At 44.2% G+C, this 19651-nt stretch overlaps 1 protein-coding gene across 2 annotated transcripts in view; it reads right to left on the minus strand.

Annotated features, from left to right (window-relative positions):
- SRD5A1 (steroid 5 alpha-reductase 1) overlaps positions 1-19651 on the minus strand; it is a 54629-nt gene that overhangs the window by 18983 nt on the left and 15995 nt on the right. Inside the window, exons 2-3 of one of the 2 annotated variants that reach the window (XM_084619036.1) lie at positions 13256-13356; positions 2949-3050 (exon numbers count right to left, since the gene is read on the minus strand). In XM_084619036.1, the coding sequence (XP_084475162.1) occupies positions 2949-3050; positions 13256-13356 (203 nt within the window). Of the gene's footprint in view, positions 1-2948; positions 3051-13189; positions 13357-19651 lie in introns of both variants that reach the window. The other variant, XM_084619035.1, reaches the window with a different exon arrangement.

Raw genomic sequence — 19651 nt, forward strand, 5'->3', positions numbered from 1 at the left:
GAAGAGCTCTGCCCCTAGTTGGTTCCTCCAGCACTTGCACCAGGAAATTGTCCCCTACACTTTCCAAAAACTTCCTGGATTGTCTGTGCACTGCTGTATTGCTCTCCCAGAAGATATCAGGGTGACTGAAGTCTCCCATGAGACTTCCTTTTACTATTCTTGCAGCTGTGTATTAGCAGAGTTACTAATGTATTCTGCAGGAATTATTTCACAACAGGAAATAATTTTTTACCCAGCTGACAGTGATTTTTATGTAAGAAGGCCTTAACAGAGTGGACTGTCCCAGTGAGGGCTAGGACGCTTGGGGCCAGCCAGCCCTATTTAGTTATCAGACCCAGCTGGTATGGAATCAGGTCAGGTGTTTGGTTTCTGTGATTAGCCCTTAAGTAGAGAGAGGGGCTCCTGGGTCCTGGCCGCTTGTTACTATTTATGGTTGCTGGTGAGTATTTGCTTCAGGTTGGGGGGCTGTCTGTAAGCGAGGCCTGGCCTGTCTCCCAAGATCTGTGAGAGTGATGGGCTGTCCTTCAGGATAGGTTGTAGATCCATGATGATGATCCTGCAACCACATACCACACAACAAAAACACTAACCCAGGAACCTACCCTTGCAACAAAGCTCGTTGCCAACTGTGTCCACATATCTATTCAGGGGACACCATCATAGGGCCTAATCACATCAGCCACACTATTAGAGGCTCGTTCACCTGCACATCTACCAATGTGATATATGCCATCATGTGCCAGCAATGCCCCTCTGCCATGCACATTGGCCAAACCGGACAGTCTTTATATAAAAGAATAAATGGACACAAATCAGACGTCAAGAATTATAACATTCAAAAACCAGTCGGAGAACACTTCAATCTCTCTAGTACAGACCTAAAAGTGGCATTATTACAACAAAAAGACTTCAAAAACAGACTCCAACGAGAGACTGCTGAATTGGAATTAATTTGCAAACTGGACACCATTAAATTAGGCTTGAATAAAGACTGGGAGTGGATGTGTCATTACACAAAGTAAAACTATTTCCCCATGTTTATTTTTTCCCCCCTACTGTTCCTCACAGGTTCTTGTCAACTGCTGGAAATGGCCCACCATGATTATCACTACAAAAGGTTTTTTGTTTGTTTTTTTCCTCTCCTGCTGGTAATAGCTCACCTTACCTGATCACTCTCGTTACAGTGTGTATGGTAACATCCATTGTTTCATGTTCTCTGTGTATATAAAATCCCCATACTGTATTTTCCACTGCATGCATCTGATGAAGTGAGCTGTAGCTCACAAAAGCTTATGCTCAAATAAATTTGTTAGTCTCTAAGGTACCACAAGTACTCCTTTTCTTTTTACAATGTATAGTCATTCCAAAAAAAAAGTAGCAAAATGTGTATGGTTTCCTCTGTTTTTAAATGTACGATTCACCTAACAGTACACCTTTATTCACATGCAGATGTCATTCTCTCATGAATTCTCTCATGTTGCTAGTACCTACGCTTGAAAATGTGGTACAAAGCCTACTAGAAATCCTCGACAAATGCCTGTAAAGCAGTGGCCAATCTGGTCACAGAGCCCCACAAGTACACATTCAATTAACTGCTTCCAAGTTTTGAAATATGTGAGAGCCAGAATTTATGAGAACTCAAAAGTGTGATATTTCTATTTATAAATTATAGCCTTTTTGAATAGTACCAAAGTGTTTTCAAAGCGTCATTTAGTTAGATTAATACAATGTTTAAAATCTGTATCCTAGTGGGATACCTTAGAAATTAAGTTAGTGCCGAACTCTCCACAATTTTACTCTTCTGAATGACAGTTTAGTCCTAAGTATTTTACCCACTTAAACCACAGAATTCGTTTGCTTAAAGTTTGGTTAAAAAAACAACACCTCACTAGGAAACAGGAATAAAATAATCTCAGGAGAATAGTCAACTTTACTGTTTTAACTCTGGCCCCTATTGAAAGAGACAAGGTATTAAAGAGTCCCAAATTGTATTTCACAGCTGTGTGAGCCTAAAGTCAACTCTTCACTACTGGGAATTAGAAGTAAAATAAATAAAAGGATTCTCGCACTCTTATTCATTTAGAAGAGCACTGACTCAGATAGTTCCATTGTCATCAGTAAGAGTACTCAGATGAGCAAATGCTATTCAATTTAAGGGAGGCAAAAATCAGGGAAAAAGTTTTAAAACTGTTTTCTTTAAGTAATAAAAATGAAACAGGTATCAGAAAAGTACAGTGGATGCCAAGCACAGTACTTACTTTTGACATGAAAATTCCTTACATCACATCTTGGTTTAAAGTTGTTGATATTATTTAGGTAAATACATTTTTAAAAACAGCATCCTTCTACCTGTGCAGCAATTAACCTCTCACTTCTTTTGCAAAACTTTATACGTTGATCGTTTCATAGGAAGCCTGCAATCAAGTCCTGCGTGGGTATTTTATTCACAATTGTCAATGTGAGAGGGTAATCTCAAAATTCAAATAAGAAGAATGATTGCCAAGGAAAGATTGCAAAATGATTGCAAAAGATGGTTGCAAAATTCAGTGGAAAGGCTTGTTAATTCTCAGAAGAGTGAATAAACACATTAACAATAACTGTGAGAAAGCAGTGCAGAAATGGAGTATCTCAAAAAACTGCAGAGCAACAAATATTAACAGACCTTGGGTCATCACTAGGTTACTAGACTCTACAAAAGCAGCCTTTTGCTCTGAGGCAGTTACACAGAGATAGGCAGGGTTTTTGCGGTGTAGTCAGATCGTTTCCCTTCATTTAGAGTAATAAAGGCAATTTCTTGTTTCAGGAAATACGCTTGAAAATCCTCTTGCCATTGGTTTCCTGATCTTGATATTTGTTATGTCCCTGAGCAATTTATGTCCTTTAAATACAATAGAACCAAGTTCTGAGACATTCCTTTGCAATTTTAAATTCCTTAACTTTTTACTCACCTCTTGGTATTTTGTAGCCTGTTTCCCCTGGTTTTCTCAGATTTCTGAGAATGTGATCAGAATAGATATTAATTGCCATGCCACTCAGCCACCCTGCAAAACCTAAAGAAAAAGAGTCAAAGTAATAATATTAAAATACTGGACTGAAAACACCTGTTTTAATAGAACAAACTATGGTTTATACAAACAAATAACCCTACGTTTATATAAAAAAACATAAGCAGTAGTGTACCTCTAACTCTACATGAACCTGTAAATCCATCAAGCAGTTCTGGTGACACTGTAAAGTATGGCCCCAATCCTCCAAAGAACCAATTGCAGGATTGGGAGCTATGAAAACAAGGACAGAAGGCTTTATTCTTACCACTACCCCAGATTTAAATTATACTTTTAATATATGCATATGTTCTCACACCCATATTGATAAACTGAACTGCTCAAATAAACTAACATTCAAAAAGATGTTAAAGAAATTAATCTACATTGATCACTGTCTAAAAAGCATGCTTTAACCTTCTCTTTCACTGGATGTGTTCCTGAATTTTCCACAGCAGATTCATCATTTTAGTTTACACAGAAGTAAGCACTGCAGATCCTGTTGCAGGCCCAGCACAGAAATGTACATCCATGAGGCCCCTAATTCTAAAAATATTTATGCACTTATAATTTTGTGCATGTGAATAGCCCGATGGTCTGCATCAGGTTGTCTCTCAGTATTTTCCAGATACAGCTTGTACCTTGTTAATATTAGAAATTCCCATTTTTCCTACATTTCCTTGACTTCAATGAGACCTCTCATATGAGTAAACTTAAGCATGTGCAGGTTTGCAGAATCAGGGCCTAAAACAGGAACACCTACTTCTAAAAATTCTGCTACAGAGACTGAGTGCTGAGACTGCTGTCCAACTTGGATGGCAAGCTTTTGAGTAAACTGCAAAGGCTCCATGAGCCCATATGGAGGCAGAGTTCTCTAGATTAGTAGGTCTGTCAGCCCGGCTGAGAGCAGATCAGAGATGAGGAGACTTTTCATATTAACTTTCTGCAACAACGGAAAATAAAGAATATTAAATATTCCAGATTCACTCGCTGCTATCTGTTCCTACAAACCTCCTCCTTTTGTTTGCAGCCAAGAAATTGAATGCAAATGCTGACCTTCTTTCCAAATGGTGTGTGTGTGTGTATACATTAGTGTGTGTGGTAAGTGGACACTAAGGGCTGGTCTCCACTATGGGGAGATCAATGGTGCTGCAATAGATTTAGTGGGTCTAGTGAAGACCCGCTAAATCAATGGCAGAGCTCTCTCCGGTGGACCCTGGTACTCCAGCTCTCAAAAAAGAGTAAGGGTAGGGTGGCCATATTTCCATATGCTGAATATGGGACACCTGGTAAAATTACTTGTATTCAAGTGAGTTCAATGGCAATCAATTGTACAAACATTCAAATTAACATCAAGTTGACTGAGCCCCTGTTAAAAAGAAATACCTCATAGTTGGATTCTTTTTATTTACCTTATCTTTAAGGCTTTATAGTTCACACGGGGAGGAGTGACACCCCCCCCAACCCCCGCACACAGACACACAGGGAGGGGTGACATACACACACTTCTATACACCTCTCTCACACAGGAGAGTGACCGACTGACCCCACCCTCCCTGCCTGATGCTCTCCGCCCTCCATGCCTGACTGGGCCCCCGGGATGAACCCAGCTCTCCTAGTACCTGCCACCACATCCGCATCTTCCTGAGGCAACACGTGGGGGAGCATGCAGGGTCATATGTCCCCCCTCCCCACATTTCTGCCAGGGTTCACACCAGAATGTGGTCAGCAGCAGCCTTTTGGCACTGCGGGAGGGAACGGACGGGAGCTGCTTCCAGCCACAGAGAAGGTGGGAGGATGAAAGAATGACCTGGCCTGTGTCTTTGCAGAGCTCGTCTCTTGCCATCCACCACCTCTCCTGTGTGGCTGGAAGCAGCTTGTCCCTTCTTGTCCATACGGTGCCAAAAGGCAGCTAACACCTCCAGATTGCTGCTAGCCAGCACCATAACCCAGCCGCCTCCTGTCCTCCGGCTACAGTGTGGGCAGGAAAGGGTTAAGCCTAAGGCTGCATTGTGCAGCAGGGCCCAGGGAACCTGACTTCAGGGGCTTCAGCGAATCTGACCAGAGAAGTGGCTCAACAGAGGAGGGTGCCTAGGGAACAGAGCAACCCTGTGCTCCTTGGGGGCAGGACCCGGGGTGGAGGACGAAGAGGGTTCTAAGCTCCTGCCCCAGGGGCTGCTGTGGACCCTACAGGTTCCGGGTGTGAACAAGCTGGAAATCGCTTCCCCTACCCTGCCATGCCAGAGCTTAGGTGAGGGGCGGAAAGGCTTCCCCATGCCAGTGCTGTGCGGGGCTTTGTCACATGCAGGGCTTGGCTCCTCCTGGCCAGCGCCCTGGACCAGAGGGTCTTGAGCTTTCTTGGGGCACTGGCTCAGCCAGAGGCAGTGGGGGAAGGAAGGAGCCTGCTGACCAGGCTGTTGGTGACCTCAGCACGCCAACCAGAGCCTGGTTCTCCGCACAGTGCTGGAAGCAGGACACGCCTCACCGAGGTGGGATATGGAGGAGCCGCAGGGCTAGGAATGGTGAAGGGGCAAAGCAGGGAGAGGACAATGAGAGGGGGAGAATGTAAAGGGCTAATGGGTGGGTGACAGAGGCAACACGTAACCAGCTGGCACCTACCCGCACTCATCAACCACTGCAACTCGCAGAGCACAGACAGTGCCAGCTGGAAACAGGACAGGGGGAGGGGCTCTGCTGGCCAAGAGCCAACACACAGTGGGGGCTGCACAGATGGAAAAGCAGGGAGAGTGGCATGCTGCATCTTTGCCCTGCCACCAGCCTTGCACACCTACTCCCATCGTCAGCTACTGGTGGGTAGGCCGCTGGCAAGCAGGGATCCAGCCAGCAGCAGGACCCACCAGTACTGATGCGGTGGGAGACAGAAAATATGGGACAATTTGCCTGTTTTTAAGAAAAAGTTGGGACACCTGCAGGAGGTCTTAAATATGGGACTGTTCCTTTAAAAATGGGACGTCCGGTCACCCTAAGTAAGGGAAGTTGACCGGAAAGCATTTCCCATCAACTCAGCGCTGTGAAGACACTGGGGTAAGTTGACCTAAGCTACATCAACTCCAGCAATGTTATTCACATAGCTGGAGTAGCATAATTTAGGTCAATTTACACCCGTAGTGAAGACAAGCCCTAAGCTTCCAACAAATATGCCTTTAACACTCAGGGATGAAGAAAAAGTGAGGATTGAATGTACAAAGGATCTTGCAACGATGGGATTACAACCATACCCCTAGCAGCCCTGAGCGGCAGGAGAATGGAGACCTCTGTCAAACAGGCTGCATGCAATCAACTAATGAAGACTGGTGAATCAGCAGGATCTCATGAAGTCTCCTTAACCCCAGGAAAGAATATAAACCAGAGCAAAGAGAGAGAGGTGATATCTGTAGAAAACTAGATGACTGATGCTTCCATTTGTTGTCTTTGGGGGTCACCGTTGAAGACAGCCCATTTCCATCATACTTTAAAGGACAATGCCAACTTAAAAATCACAGTCTGAAAACATACCTCCTATTGTTACAAGAAATATATACGATCACTATAACTGACAAAATTAACAATATTTTCCTCTGTTTCCAGCTTGCTTAATTTTGTGAATTGACTGCATTTTGGCCCAAACCCACTTACATGCCTAACATCCCAGACTCAGGTGCCTAAACTGGGGGTTTAGGCACCTTGGGTCCCACTTTAGGCTCCACTGCAATTCACAAAACTCCCACTGAACCCTGTGGTTGCCTAAACTCGCTCAGTGTCTAAGTTTTCAGAGTAAAAGTTCCTTACGCGTCTACATTTCTGGGCAAATGCATGGCTGCCACCCTCTAGGCGTCCAGACATTTATCTCCTGCCTAAGGCCCCAGAGAAACTAACAAACTGGGGGAGAAAATAAGCGTGCAGCCACCTCAGTTGCATGCAGGGCCCAATCCGGCATGTGACCTCTGAGCACTACTACCAGAGCAGGTCCCTTTCGGAATGCAGCAGAAGGAGGAGGATATGGTTGCGCCCACCTAAAAACTTTTAACCCAGGGGTTAGAGCACTCACCTGGGTTCAATTCCTCCCTCTGCTGCAGAGAGGGAAAGGATTTGAACATGGGTCTCCCAAGAGAGTGCTCTAACCACCAGTCTAATGTGGGACTCCCTCAGTATCTCCTGTTGAAGCTGTGGGTAAATAATGAAAGAGTGATAAGAGCAGCGGGACTGGGGACTGGACCGTGGGTCTCTCACATGAATGGCCTAACTACTGGACTCCAGTCATTCTCTTTCTATATATAAGTATTTATGCACAGTGGAACAGTTTCAACAGGCACCCACATCAGACTATTCCATAGCTCAGTGGCTAGAACATCCTCCTAAAAAATGGGAGACCTTTGTTCAAATCCTTTCTTCCCCTCTGGTGATGAGTGGGGTGTCACCCAAACCCTAGATGAGTGCTCTAAACACCAGGCTAAAAGTTATAAGGTGAGCAAGGAGTGAGGTAGACAGGTAACTCATTCACACAAGAAATGACTTAGGCCCCTCAGGCACCTAACTCCAGGTGGCAGGTTCCCTTTCATGGATTGCTAAACAGAGATAGATGCCTATCTCAGAGGACATAGTTTAGCACAAACCCCTATCATCAGCATCTCTCATTGGCTAGTTTGGGCAGCTCCCCACCTACTGTGTTGTTTTTGTGAATCATGCTGTAAGGCACCTTTCCCTCCCCCATTCCCCATTCATTGTATAGTGAGCCTAGGCACTTAATTCAGATTTTGTGGATCACAGTGTTGTTCCTGTGATTTCCTAGGCACCTAAAAGTTTGATGCCATGATACTGAGCATGGCAACAACTAAGTGCCTGTGTGGATCCAGGCCTTTGTATATAGTTAGGCACCAATCCAGAATGAGCTCTGAGTGAGCATAAAAAACTATTGCTTACCTATACTATAACTGTTGTTCTTCGAGATGTAGGTGCAGATGTGTATTCCACTCAGGTGTGCACACCCAGTGCACTGAAGCCAGAGAACCCTGTAGGCTACGCCTACTTGTGGTCCCTCCTGAGACTAATTAGGGGCAGTGCTGCCATGGGTGGCAGTTTTAATAGCCCAGGGTACACTATGCCTCCCCAAACATGATGTGGCACACCTCCCTTTGGAGGCACACTGACGACCCACCACATTTGAGAGTGCGGATGCCTGGGCCGTAGCCTCGCCTGCGTTTCGCCTCAAGACCCTGCTCCACTCTTCCCCCATGGCCTTGCTCATGCTGCTCCTCTTCCAGCCCTGCCTCTTTCCGCCAATGCCTGCCCTTGCTTAGCCCCTTCCTGTCCCCGCTGCACCCCTTCACCTAAGACCCCCATAGCTCATCAAGTCACTCCTCTCCTCCAACCCGCCTTCACTGAGGCCCCCCACAACTGCTGCCGCTGCTCACTCCTCTCCTCTACTGAGGAGAGGAGCGAGCGGTGATTGTGTGGCCTCAGGGGAGGGGGCCAAGCATGGGCATGGCCTCAGGGGAGGAGGCCGAGCAGGGGGCAGGGCCACAATCTGGGTGCTGGGGGAGCTTCCAGCACTCATGCCAGCCTTCCTAAATTCCCTCCTAGCAGACGTTATAGCAATAAGAAAGGCGGTCTTTTGGCAAAGGACGGAAAGAGAATGTGATGCTAGGGACTCAAATGGAGGTCCCACAAGGGCAACAAGCACAATGTTAAGGTCCAAGAGGAGAACCACTTCTTTTACTGCTGGTGGAAAGCGACTGACAATACCTTTCAAAAATCTAACTACCACGGAGTTGGAAAATACTGACTTCCCTTGGATTGGGGGATGAAACGCTGAGATCACTGCTATGTGGGCCCTCAATGAGTTGAGAGACAGACCTGATTTACGATGTAACAGGGAATCTAAAATGATGCATGCTAGCTGCCCTATGTGGACAGTGCTCAAGTGAAGAGAAGGTTACTCACCCAGTACAGTAACTGAGGTTCTTTCAGATGTGTCCCCCTAGGGGTGTTCCATTGTAGGTGAGATTGGAGAACTTTGGTAGCAATGCCTGCTGGCAGAGGGGAGGAGGGCAGGTAGTGGAGCACCCATAGGAACACACATCTTGAAGAATCTCAGTTACTGCCCAGGATGACTAAACTTCTCTTATGCTTATAATAGTGTCTTTATGGGTGCTCTACTCAGACCTCCTCATTCCACCAAATGGATACACTTCAGCGTTCCCCTACCCCTTTCTTTTCCTTGTTTAAAGTCAGACTCCCTCCTCCAGAGCACTGCAGCACTACACCAATTTGAGGCCAGATTCACAAAAGGACTTAGGTAGCTAAAAATCAGAATCAGGCCCAACTGGAATTCACAAAACCCACGCTCAGCTACGCCCAAAATCCTGTAGATGCCTAAATTCTCTCAGCAACTAAATTTTTACAGTAAAAGTTCCCTAGGTGCCTATGTTTCTGCCTCTGAACAAAAACACTGCAGTCCCACACCAAGCATCCAGACGCTGAAGCTCCAGAGCAATGCATGAACCAATGGAAAACAGGGGTTTCTCCACCTAACTTGCCTATCTGGTAAGCATGCTCAAAGCCTGCCTATCAGATTGGGCCACTGTAAGAGAGCTTATTTAATAGCAAAGAATAGACATGCAAGTGATAGAAAATAAGAAAATTAGAAACAAATGGTTACATATAAAACAAAATCATAATATGCTTTCTAGAGCCCAAACTTAACTGACAAGGCATTCACCTATCTCCTACAAAATAGCTTACTCCTAATATTTTCTCCAGCATTTTCAACCAGTTTGGCTGAGATGCCTCCTCAGACGTTCAAGCCCACTGGCGTCTTGTCCTTACACACTGAAGGAATAACTGGAGATTCATCTGTATCTCAGATATAGTTTCAAAAGTTCATTGTCTTATCCTTTAACAGGATAACCCATGCTGTTTCTCTTTTTTCCCGCAACTTCCACAATCTGTTAGCATTTTGCTCAGGCTGTGAAGGGCCATCCACTGTGAGCCTTAGAATACTTAATCAGTGACCTGCCTTAACTCACAGACCTAAAGAACATACATTTTAGTACATATACATAACTTCACATATTACCCATACATACATCTCAAAATGATTATGATAACCAGTTTCAGCGGGGTAGCCGTGTTAGTCTGGATCTGTAAAAGCGGCAAAGAGTCCTGTGGCACCTTATAGACTAACAGACGTATATGAGCATGAGCTTTCGTGGGTGAATATCCACTTCGTCGGATGCATGGAGTGGAGATTTCCAGAGGCAGGTATAAATATGCAAGCAAGAATCAGGCTAGGGATAATAAGGTTAGTTCAATCAGGGAGGATGAGGCCCTCTTCTAGCAGTTGAGGTGTGAACACCAAGGGAGGGGAAACTGCTTTTGTAGTTGGCTAGCCACCTCAACTGCTAGAAGAGGCCTCATCCTCCCTGACTGAACTAACCTCGTTATCCCTAGCCTGATTCTTGCTTGCATATTTATACCTGCCTCTGGAAATCTCCACTCCATGCATCCGACGAAGTGGATATTCACCCACGAAAGCTCATGCTCCAATACGTCTGTTAGTCTATAAGGTGCCATAGGACTCTTTGTCGCTCTTATGACAACCAGTGTGATTCAGGTTTTTATTGGAGTCCTTACATGGCACTCTTTGGTGGATTAGTAGATAGATGCCTTACCCAAGAGATCTCTGTAATCCTTTTGTACCACTGTGCATCTCTCAGTTTGCATCAATTTGTCCTTGAGTCACATCCCCGTCTCCACCTCAGGGGGCGAAGGGATAAGAACAGGGATCTGCCACCTCTGTTAGTTAGTATTCTAATCACTAGACTATAGGATATTCTGATGTGGAGTTCCCTCAGCCTCTCTTGTTGAAGCTGTTCCACTGTAGATAAATACTTGTAAAAAGAAATTGGGCCAGACAAAGAGAGTGAAAGCACACAAGCCTGAGAATGACTAGATTGACTGGTGTTAAAGCACTCACCTGGGAGGTGGAAGACCCAGGATCCAGTCCCCTGGCTCCAATGACTCCCTGCAGCCCAGACATAGGTGCTTATCTTTATGAGAGTGGCAGGGCTTAACATATATACCTTGCTTTTGGCAGCTCCCATTGGCTAGTTTAGGTGAGAAACTGCCTAGAATGCTGACTTTTGTGAATCTCATTGTGAGGCACCTATCTCTCCTTATTCATTGTATAGGAAGGCTAGGTGCCTAACCTAGGCTTTGTAAATCCCAATGATTTTCTAGGTGCCTCAAAGTTAGGCATGGTAGTGCTCAGTGTCATCACACTTATGTTTCTTTGTGACTCTAGCCCAGCAGACAATTTCCAAAAGAGAGTTTTTCATAAGAACATAAGAATGGCCATACTGAGTCAGACCAAAGGTCCATCCAGCCCAGTATCCTGTCTTCCGACAGTGGCCAATGCCAGGAGCCCCAGAGGGAATGAACAGAACAGGTAATCATCACGTGATTGATCCCCTGTTGCCCATTCCCAGCTTCTGGCAAACAGAGGCTAGGGACACCATCCCTGTCCATCCTGGCTAACAGCCATGGATGGACCTATCCTCCATGAACTTATCTATCTACTAACGTATCTTTTTTGAACCCCATTACAGGCTTGACCTTCACAACATCCTCTGGCAAGGAGTTCCACAGGTTGACTGCTTTGTGTGAAAAAATACTTCCTTTTTTTTTTTAAACCTGCTGCCTATTAATTTCATTTGGTGACAGCTAGTTCTTGTTTTATGAGGAGTAAACAACACTTCCTTATTTACTTTCTCCACACCAGTCATGATTGTATAGACCTCTATCATATCCCTCCTTAGTTGTCTCTTTTTCAAGCTGAAAAGACCCAGTCTTATTAATCACTCCTCATATGGTAGCCATTCCATACACCTAATCATTTTTGTTGCCCTTTTCTGAACCTTTTCCAATTCCAATATATCTTTCTGATATGGGGCGACCACATCTGCATGCAGTATTCAAGATGTGGGTGTACCATGGATTTATATAGAGACAATATGATATTTTCTGTCTTATTATCTGTCCTTTTCTTAATGATTCCCAACATTCTATTTGCTTTTTTGACTGCCGCTGCACATTGAGTGGATGGTTTCAGAGAACTATCCACAATGACGCTGAGATCTCTTTCTTGACTGGTAACAGCTAATTTAGACCCCATAATTTTATATGTATAGTTGGGATTATGTTTTCTAATGTGCATTACTTTGCATTTATCAACATTGAATTTCATCTGCCATTTTGTTGCCCAGTCACCCAGTTTTGAGAGATTGTTTTGTAGCTCTCCGCAATCTGCCTGGGACTTAACTAACTTGAGCAATTTTATATCATCTGCAAATTTTGCCACGTCACTGTTTACCTCTTTTTCCAGATCATTTATGAATATATTGAATAGGACTGGGCCCCGTATAGACCCCTGGGAGACACCACTATTTACCTCTCTCCATTCTGAAAGCCGACTATTTGTTCCTATCCTTTGTTGCCTATCTTTTAACCTCTTTTAACCAGTTTTCAATCCATGAGAGGACCTTCCCTCTTATCCCATGACAGTTTACTGAGCCTCCATTTACGCTTACGTTGAGACTTGTAATTTAGCCAGCCTTTAATCCATTTAATGTATTCCATGTTCATTTTCTTGTAGCTTCTTAATTAAAATGTCATGTGGAACCAAGTCAACTGCAGTACAGAAGTCTAAGGATATTACATCAACACTATTACCTTTATCAAACAAACTTGTAATCTCATCAAAAAAGGGTATCAAATTGGTCAGTTTTCCATAATCCCATGTTGACTGACATTAATTTTATTGATTTCCTTTAATGCTATATTAATCCAGACCCATTTCAGCCATTCCATTTTTTTGCCCAAGACCGATGTCAGGCTGATAGATATACAGTTGCTGAGACGGCACATCAGAAAAGGGAATCAAAACTCAAAGATGGAAGTAAGGAGAGAAAAATAAAGATTAAATGACCTCCATTGTATCACAGTAAGGAGGTCTAACAAACAAAAAGTCTAGACCACTGGATCCCCATGTATGAGAACTATAATTTTATGTTCATTTTTTATAAAGATTTACGATAATCAATTTTGCTTTTGGTTCTCATAAAACAGCATGCTTTTATTCACCTCACCTACAATGAAACAAGGACCTTTCAGCCAACCAGAAGGATATTCTGCATAATTACTTAAGCTCCGACCTTGCAAGTATCCATTATAGACACAGAATATGAGTGCTAGCGCAAAAGTAATGAATGGTGTTGGTTTTCCTCCACGAATCAAGACAGGAAAGATGAGTGCCCTAGAACAAACAGAAAAAGAAACATTTTAAATTACCTAGTTACTATTATTGCAATACATAACAGTAGGTAGGAACTGTATTTTAAGGGCCCAAATCTGCAATCCTTATGCTTGGAAAACTCTTAGTTTTGCCTATGATCCCAATTCAACAAAGTGCCAAAGCATGTGCAGAACAATAAACGTGAATATTCTGATTTACTATGTTTGGACTGCATGATCAGGTCCCAAGAGGCAAGTTTAGTCTTTACCAAATCTTCTTATTTTAGTAAGGTCTTTACTGAAGATAAATAAATATTAAAATTCAATATATTGTAGTTTTATGGTAAATTTGTTATATTGAGTAAAGCATCTTGGATAGCTCCTTGCTTGGAAAAGGACAACATGCAGCTGGTGTGTAATGCAGCACATAATTTGAGCCTTATTTTGTCCAAAGCCTTCATCATGGCGCTACCAAGCATTTCCTTTAAGGCAAACATGACCTCATAATTCCTGTGTAAAACCTGCTGAAACTAAGCATAGGGGGAAGCAACCTGAGGAAGGCTGATGCTTTTAACCCTAAGGGACCCCAACAGGTTACCTCTGGAAAGCTGATCTAGCAAATGCATCTTCCAATTCCGTTTTGTTTTTGTCACTGTCTTCTCATAAAGTACTAAGGACTCACCCTCTGAAAAATCAATTCCATTTAAGGTCTCTAACTGAGCTCCCCCACCCCCAAATGCACACAACATCATCAGTCATTTGGAAGTGACTACTTGGCCTCAATCTCTAGCAGGTTTCATAGGAATTAATTAAGGATGTGGCAAATCCCCAACTGGCGGTCATCTGTGAAAATGTGGAAAATTGTTCAGATAACATTCCAGAAAAAAACATGGAATATCATTTGATGTCTTGATGATGTGCCATGTTCATTCAGCCAAGTTCTGATCACAGAAATATTAACTTTATTATTCAAATGATATAGTCACAGTATTTAGGAGTAAATCAAATTAAAACAACATCATGTAAAAGCTGAATATGCTTTAACAGTGCTGCAGTTATCCAGTAGTAACAAATCTTTGAAGTGGATAAAATGACCATCAAAATACATCTTTCCTCCCTTCTTCCCCCCGAGTGGAATACACATGTGCAACCACATCTTGAAGGACAACACTTACAGTATAGCTATGCAACCATTTTTTTCCACATTGCCATATGACATATGGTAGTTACAGCTGTTTAAACATTTTTTCCTAGAAGAGTTCTGGCATGATTTCCCTAATCACTCATATGGGGAAGTGTGGCAGTCTATAGCAACATGGTTCTACAATGGTTATATATTGTACAACATGATTATACTTGAAGAAAACAAAATCTGCTGACAATGATACCTTTTCAGAATCTTGTTAAATTATGTTTAAACAAAGTAGTAGGTAGACTTCTGATTCTAGGTGCAATGTCTATACTGGCAAAAGTCTGACCTGTAATTCACTGCCAATGCAAATTCACCTGTGGTACCAACAGTGGAAGTGGTACTGCAGACTCAAGCTCTTTTACCATCTTGTCATAGATTTTTTTTGGCAAAAGTTTCCCACCATTGCTAACATCACTGATAATAGCAATGGCAGGAACATTAGCACAGATAAATCTGCAGCCACCCGTGGTTTTTACCACTCTGCTCAGAGGAGTCTTAAACAATGTAAGAGTTGTCATGGCAATCTTGTCTATGCCAACAGCCCCAATGTTGCTACCACTAGTAAAACTGCATATGGCATTCCCCTGAGACCTCTTCCACTAGGTTACCCAAGAACTTAGTTCGACTACAGTCTTGTCACTCAGAATCCTTTATTTAGCATACATCAAAGCTATGCTAAATTGATCAGACTCAAGTTTATGGGGTGGGACATAGGGTGTGGCTCACATTCGAAGTTACACAACAAACCTCTTCCTTTATATACATTTACACATTACATTGCATTTACTACACATTGCGTCACACATTTTGGGATTGGCTTGATCACTTTGCAGAAAACAGTTCCTGTACAGCATGCACTGTCCATGCACGTACTCTTTACCTCATTTTACAATTCAGGCTTATTTTCTCCATTATCTTGTCCATTGTGCATGATCCCTGGGTGTTCAACCTTATCTTAACTCACAAAAGCTCATGCTCAAATAAATTGGTTAGTCTCTAAGGTGCTACAAGTACTCCTTTTCTTTTTAACTAGTACAGACATTCTGTTTCCAGCCTGCTGATTCATTTACCTCCCTTAACCTGTTTCCCCAGAAATAAGGCCTCACCCATGTCCAATTACTCATGTCAAGCCAGGCCTATATTGCATTGGGAAACTCTTGCAAATTCCTTACCACAGGCAAGGTTTGAGAGTAAGATTATATGACATGATTGAGACCGGTCTGCAGTACAGTTTCTACTATTGCCACTATGAGCTGTTAATTACAGGTCTGCTGTTTCTTAATGTAGGTAAATCAAAATGGTTTTGGCCCTGCCTATTCTTTAATCACAACATTGAAACACTTCTTGACTGCATACCTATTTCTGAAGATGACGGAAGTTTTCAGTGGGTGCAGCTGAATAAAGTTTAGTGGCAAGTGTGAGCAAACAAAATGTTTAGCACCATTTCAGAAACTAAGCCCTGGTCTATACTACGAGTTTAGGTTGAATTTAGCAGCGTTAGATCGATTTAACCCTGCACCCGTCCACACAATGAAGCCATTTTTGTTGACTTAATGGGCTCTTAAAATCGATTTCTGTACTCCTCCCCGACAAGGGGATTAGCACTGAAATCGACATCACCGGGTCCAATTTGGGTTAGTGTGAACGCAATTCGACAGTATTGGCCTCCGGAAGCAATCCCACAGTACTCCATTGTGACCACTTTGGACAGAACTAACTCGGATGCACTAGCCAGCTACACAGGAAAAGCCCCGCAAACTTTTGAATTTCATTTCCTGTTTGGCCACTATGGTGTGACCACACAGAGCTCATCAGCAGAGATGACCATGGAGTCCCAGAATCAAAAGAGCTACAGCGTGGACCGAACGGAAGGTACTACATCTGATCGCTGTATGGGGAGACGAATCCATGCTATCAGAACTCTGTTCCAAAAGACGAAATACCAAAATATTTGAAAAAATCGCCAAGGACATGAAGGACAGAGGCTATCACAGGGACCCACAGCAGTGCCGCGTGAAACTTAAGGAGCTCAGGCAAGCCTACCAAAAAACCCAAAAGGCAAACACCCACTCAGGGTCAGAGCCCCAGACAAGCCGCTTCTATGATGAGCTGCATGAATTCTAGGGGGTGCCCCTACAACTACCGTACACCTGTACATGGACTCCTGCAAGGGAGTCTCACGCAACATGGATGAGGATTTTGGGGACGAGGAAGATGATGAAGAGGGGGAGGTTGAAGATAGCGCACACCAGACAAGCGGAGAAGCCGTTCTCCCTGGCAGCCAGGAACTGTTTATCACCCTGGAGCCAATACCCTCCCAACCCTCCCAAGGTGGGCTTCCGGACCTTGAAGGCAAAGAAGTCACCTATGGTGAGTATACCTTTGTAAATATAATACATGGTTTAAAAGCAAGCGTGTTTAATGATTAATTTGCTCTGAAGACTTGGGATGCATTCGCGGCCAGTACAGCTGCTGGAAAAGTCTGTTAACATGTCTGGGGAAGAGGCAGAAATCCTCCAGGGACATCTCCATGAAGCTCTCCTGGATGTACTCCCAAAGCCTTTGCAAAAGGTTTCTGGGGAGGGCAGCCTTAGTGCGTCCTCCATGGTAGGACACTTTACCACGGCAGGCCAGTAGCACGTAGTCTGGAATCATTGCATAAGAAAGCATGGCAACGTGTGGTCCCGGTGTTTGTTGGCATTCAAGCAACATCCATTCATTATCTCTCTGTGTTATCCTCAGGAGTGTGATATCATTCATGGTCAACTGGTTGAAATAGGGGAATTTTATTAAGGGGACATTCAGAGGTGGCCATTCCTGCTGGGCTGTTTGCCTGTGGCTGAAAAGAAATCATCCCCGCTGTTAGCTACGCGGTGCGGGGAGGGGTGAAGCGATTATCCCAGAGAATTGGGTGTGTGTGGGGGGGGCGGCTTAGTTGGGTTTGTGCTGCACATTAACCTGAAAACATCAGCCCCTCCTTTTAAATGGCCAATGCGGCTTTTTCAATTTTAATCTCCCCCCCCCCCCCGCAGCTGCAAATGTTTCAACGCTGCCACTAGGATCTCCATCCCAGAGGTTAGCGCAGATACGAAGGCGAAAAAAATGCACTCATGATGAAATGTTCTCTGAGCTCATGCAGTCCACCAAACTGAAAGAGCCCAACAGAATGAGTGGAGGCAGATAATGGTAGAGTCCAGAAAAGCACAAAATGAACGTGAGGACAGGAGGGACACGTGAGAGGACAGATGGCGGGAGCAACAGGAGAGGTGCCGGAATCAAGAGGAAAGGTGGCAACAGCATGATGAAAGTGTTGCCGGCACCCAGTGCCCAGAGGCAAAACAACAGCAGGGGTTCGTTACCCGGTGAGCTTCACTCAATAATCACAACGGGGTGGAGAAGCAGAAAAGTTTATTTGCAGCTGCAAACAAGGTACAGGGAGAATAGAATCTCAAATCCTGCACATTAGAGCAGGTCATTACACACACTTTTATATTGCTTAATGCTACTGCACTACGCATTAGCCAATCAAAACTTTGCACAATGTTTATTTCCTGCAACCTCTAACAAGCATTCCTAGCAACTTAAACAACCAGCACATTCTGTCTGGCCTTGTAGTTGTCTCTCCTATTATCTTTAACTTGGCGTCAGCAAATCTTACACTATAAGGCATTATCTGCGGCTGCAACATTGTTTTAAGAGCAAAAGAGCTTACTCAAACCAGCCAGGCCTGAATTCTATTAAGGGGGGTTGAGAAGAAGCCCTTAGGCTTTCAGCAGGGAGACCTCCTCGACCCTTATGGCCTTCCATCCCCTCGACTTAACTAGTGGCCATGCCCTGGGGTCTCCAACAAAAGGAAGCAGGATACAATGCTGAGGCTACTGGAGGATCAAACTGATATGCTCCAGTGTATGGTTGAGGTGCAGGAAAGGCACAGAGTGCCACTGCCGCCCCTGTGTAACCAACCTCCCTCCTCCCCAAGTTCCATCGCCTCCTCACCCAGACGCCCAAGAACGTGGGGGAGCACCTGCATACAGAATGGAGAACTGCACTGAACTCTGGGACCAGAAAAGCAGGGAAGCACTGCATCATGGGAGATTGTCACATGTTAATGAACCTATGCCCGCACACCCCCAGCTCAGCAGTTATCAGACGAATTCTAGTAATGAATCTTTGATTGATACCCAAAATACTGAAGCAAGCTAATTGTATTGTGAGCTCCCTGGAAGGAACATCATCCATATCCAAGAATGATCAGCTCCTATTGTCTAGCCTAAAGAAAACCCTTGAGTCACCAGTTTACCCATAAACAAATCTAGTGTTCTCCCTTGAACCATTGTATTCTCCCTACAAAACCCCCTACTCACACTCAGTAAGTGTTCTTATGCTTGGATCGAAACTATGCATCAGTTCCACTGGGACTCCATCTTCTCCTGACTGACCATGGTGGGGGCTCTGCCTGTCTCCAGAACTCAGGACCCTGAGCTACTACCATCACCTGGGAACCCCAACCAGCTCAAGCTTCATGGAAGTGGTGAGATCCCCCTCTTTTTCTCTCTCTGTTTTCCTTTCTACCTCAGCTATTAACCTTTAATAATGTAACTGCTACATTGGTTTAGGCTCTCCTTGTGTAGTTATCACTACTACTTTTATGGTTAAGCTGGTTGCTTCCCTCTCTCTCTCTCTCTAAACTTCACTCTTTTGTGTTTTTAGGTTCCACATTTATTCTGCAGCAACGCTTCTCTTACCTAAGCTAAAGATCCCTGTAGAGCCCAAAAATACTGTGGGGTTTGCTCATCAAGGGGGTTACTACCAGCATAACTGTGATGTGAAAGAGGGGATAGGGATGTGCTAAAACTGTGACATACGAGGGTGGCAGCTTGAAAGCGCTGCTAGACCCAGACTACTGAGTCCAGGGGTACACGAGGGTGGCAGCTTGAAAGTGCTGCTAGACCCAGTCCGCTGAGTACAGGGGCATATAAGGGTGGCAGCCTGGAAGTGCTGTTCAACCCAGCCTGCTCAGGCTTACTCTGTTCCGGTGTGGTACTTGTGGCACGTAAGGGTGGCAGCTTGAAAGTGCTGCTTGGCCCAGCCTCTTGAGCCCAGGTACATATAAGGGGTCTGCTGG

Source organism: Lepidochelys olivacea (assembly GCF_965140295.1).
Source record: "Lepidochelys olivacea isolate rLepOli2 genome assembly, chromosome: 2".
Taxonomy (NCBI): domain Eukaryota; kingdom Metazoa; phylum Chordata; order Testudines; family Cheloniidae; genus Lepidochelys; species Lepidochelys olivacea.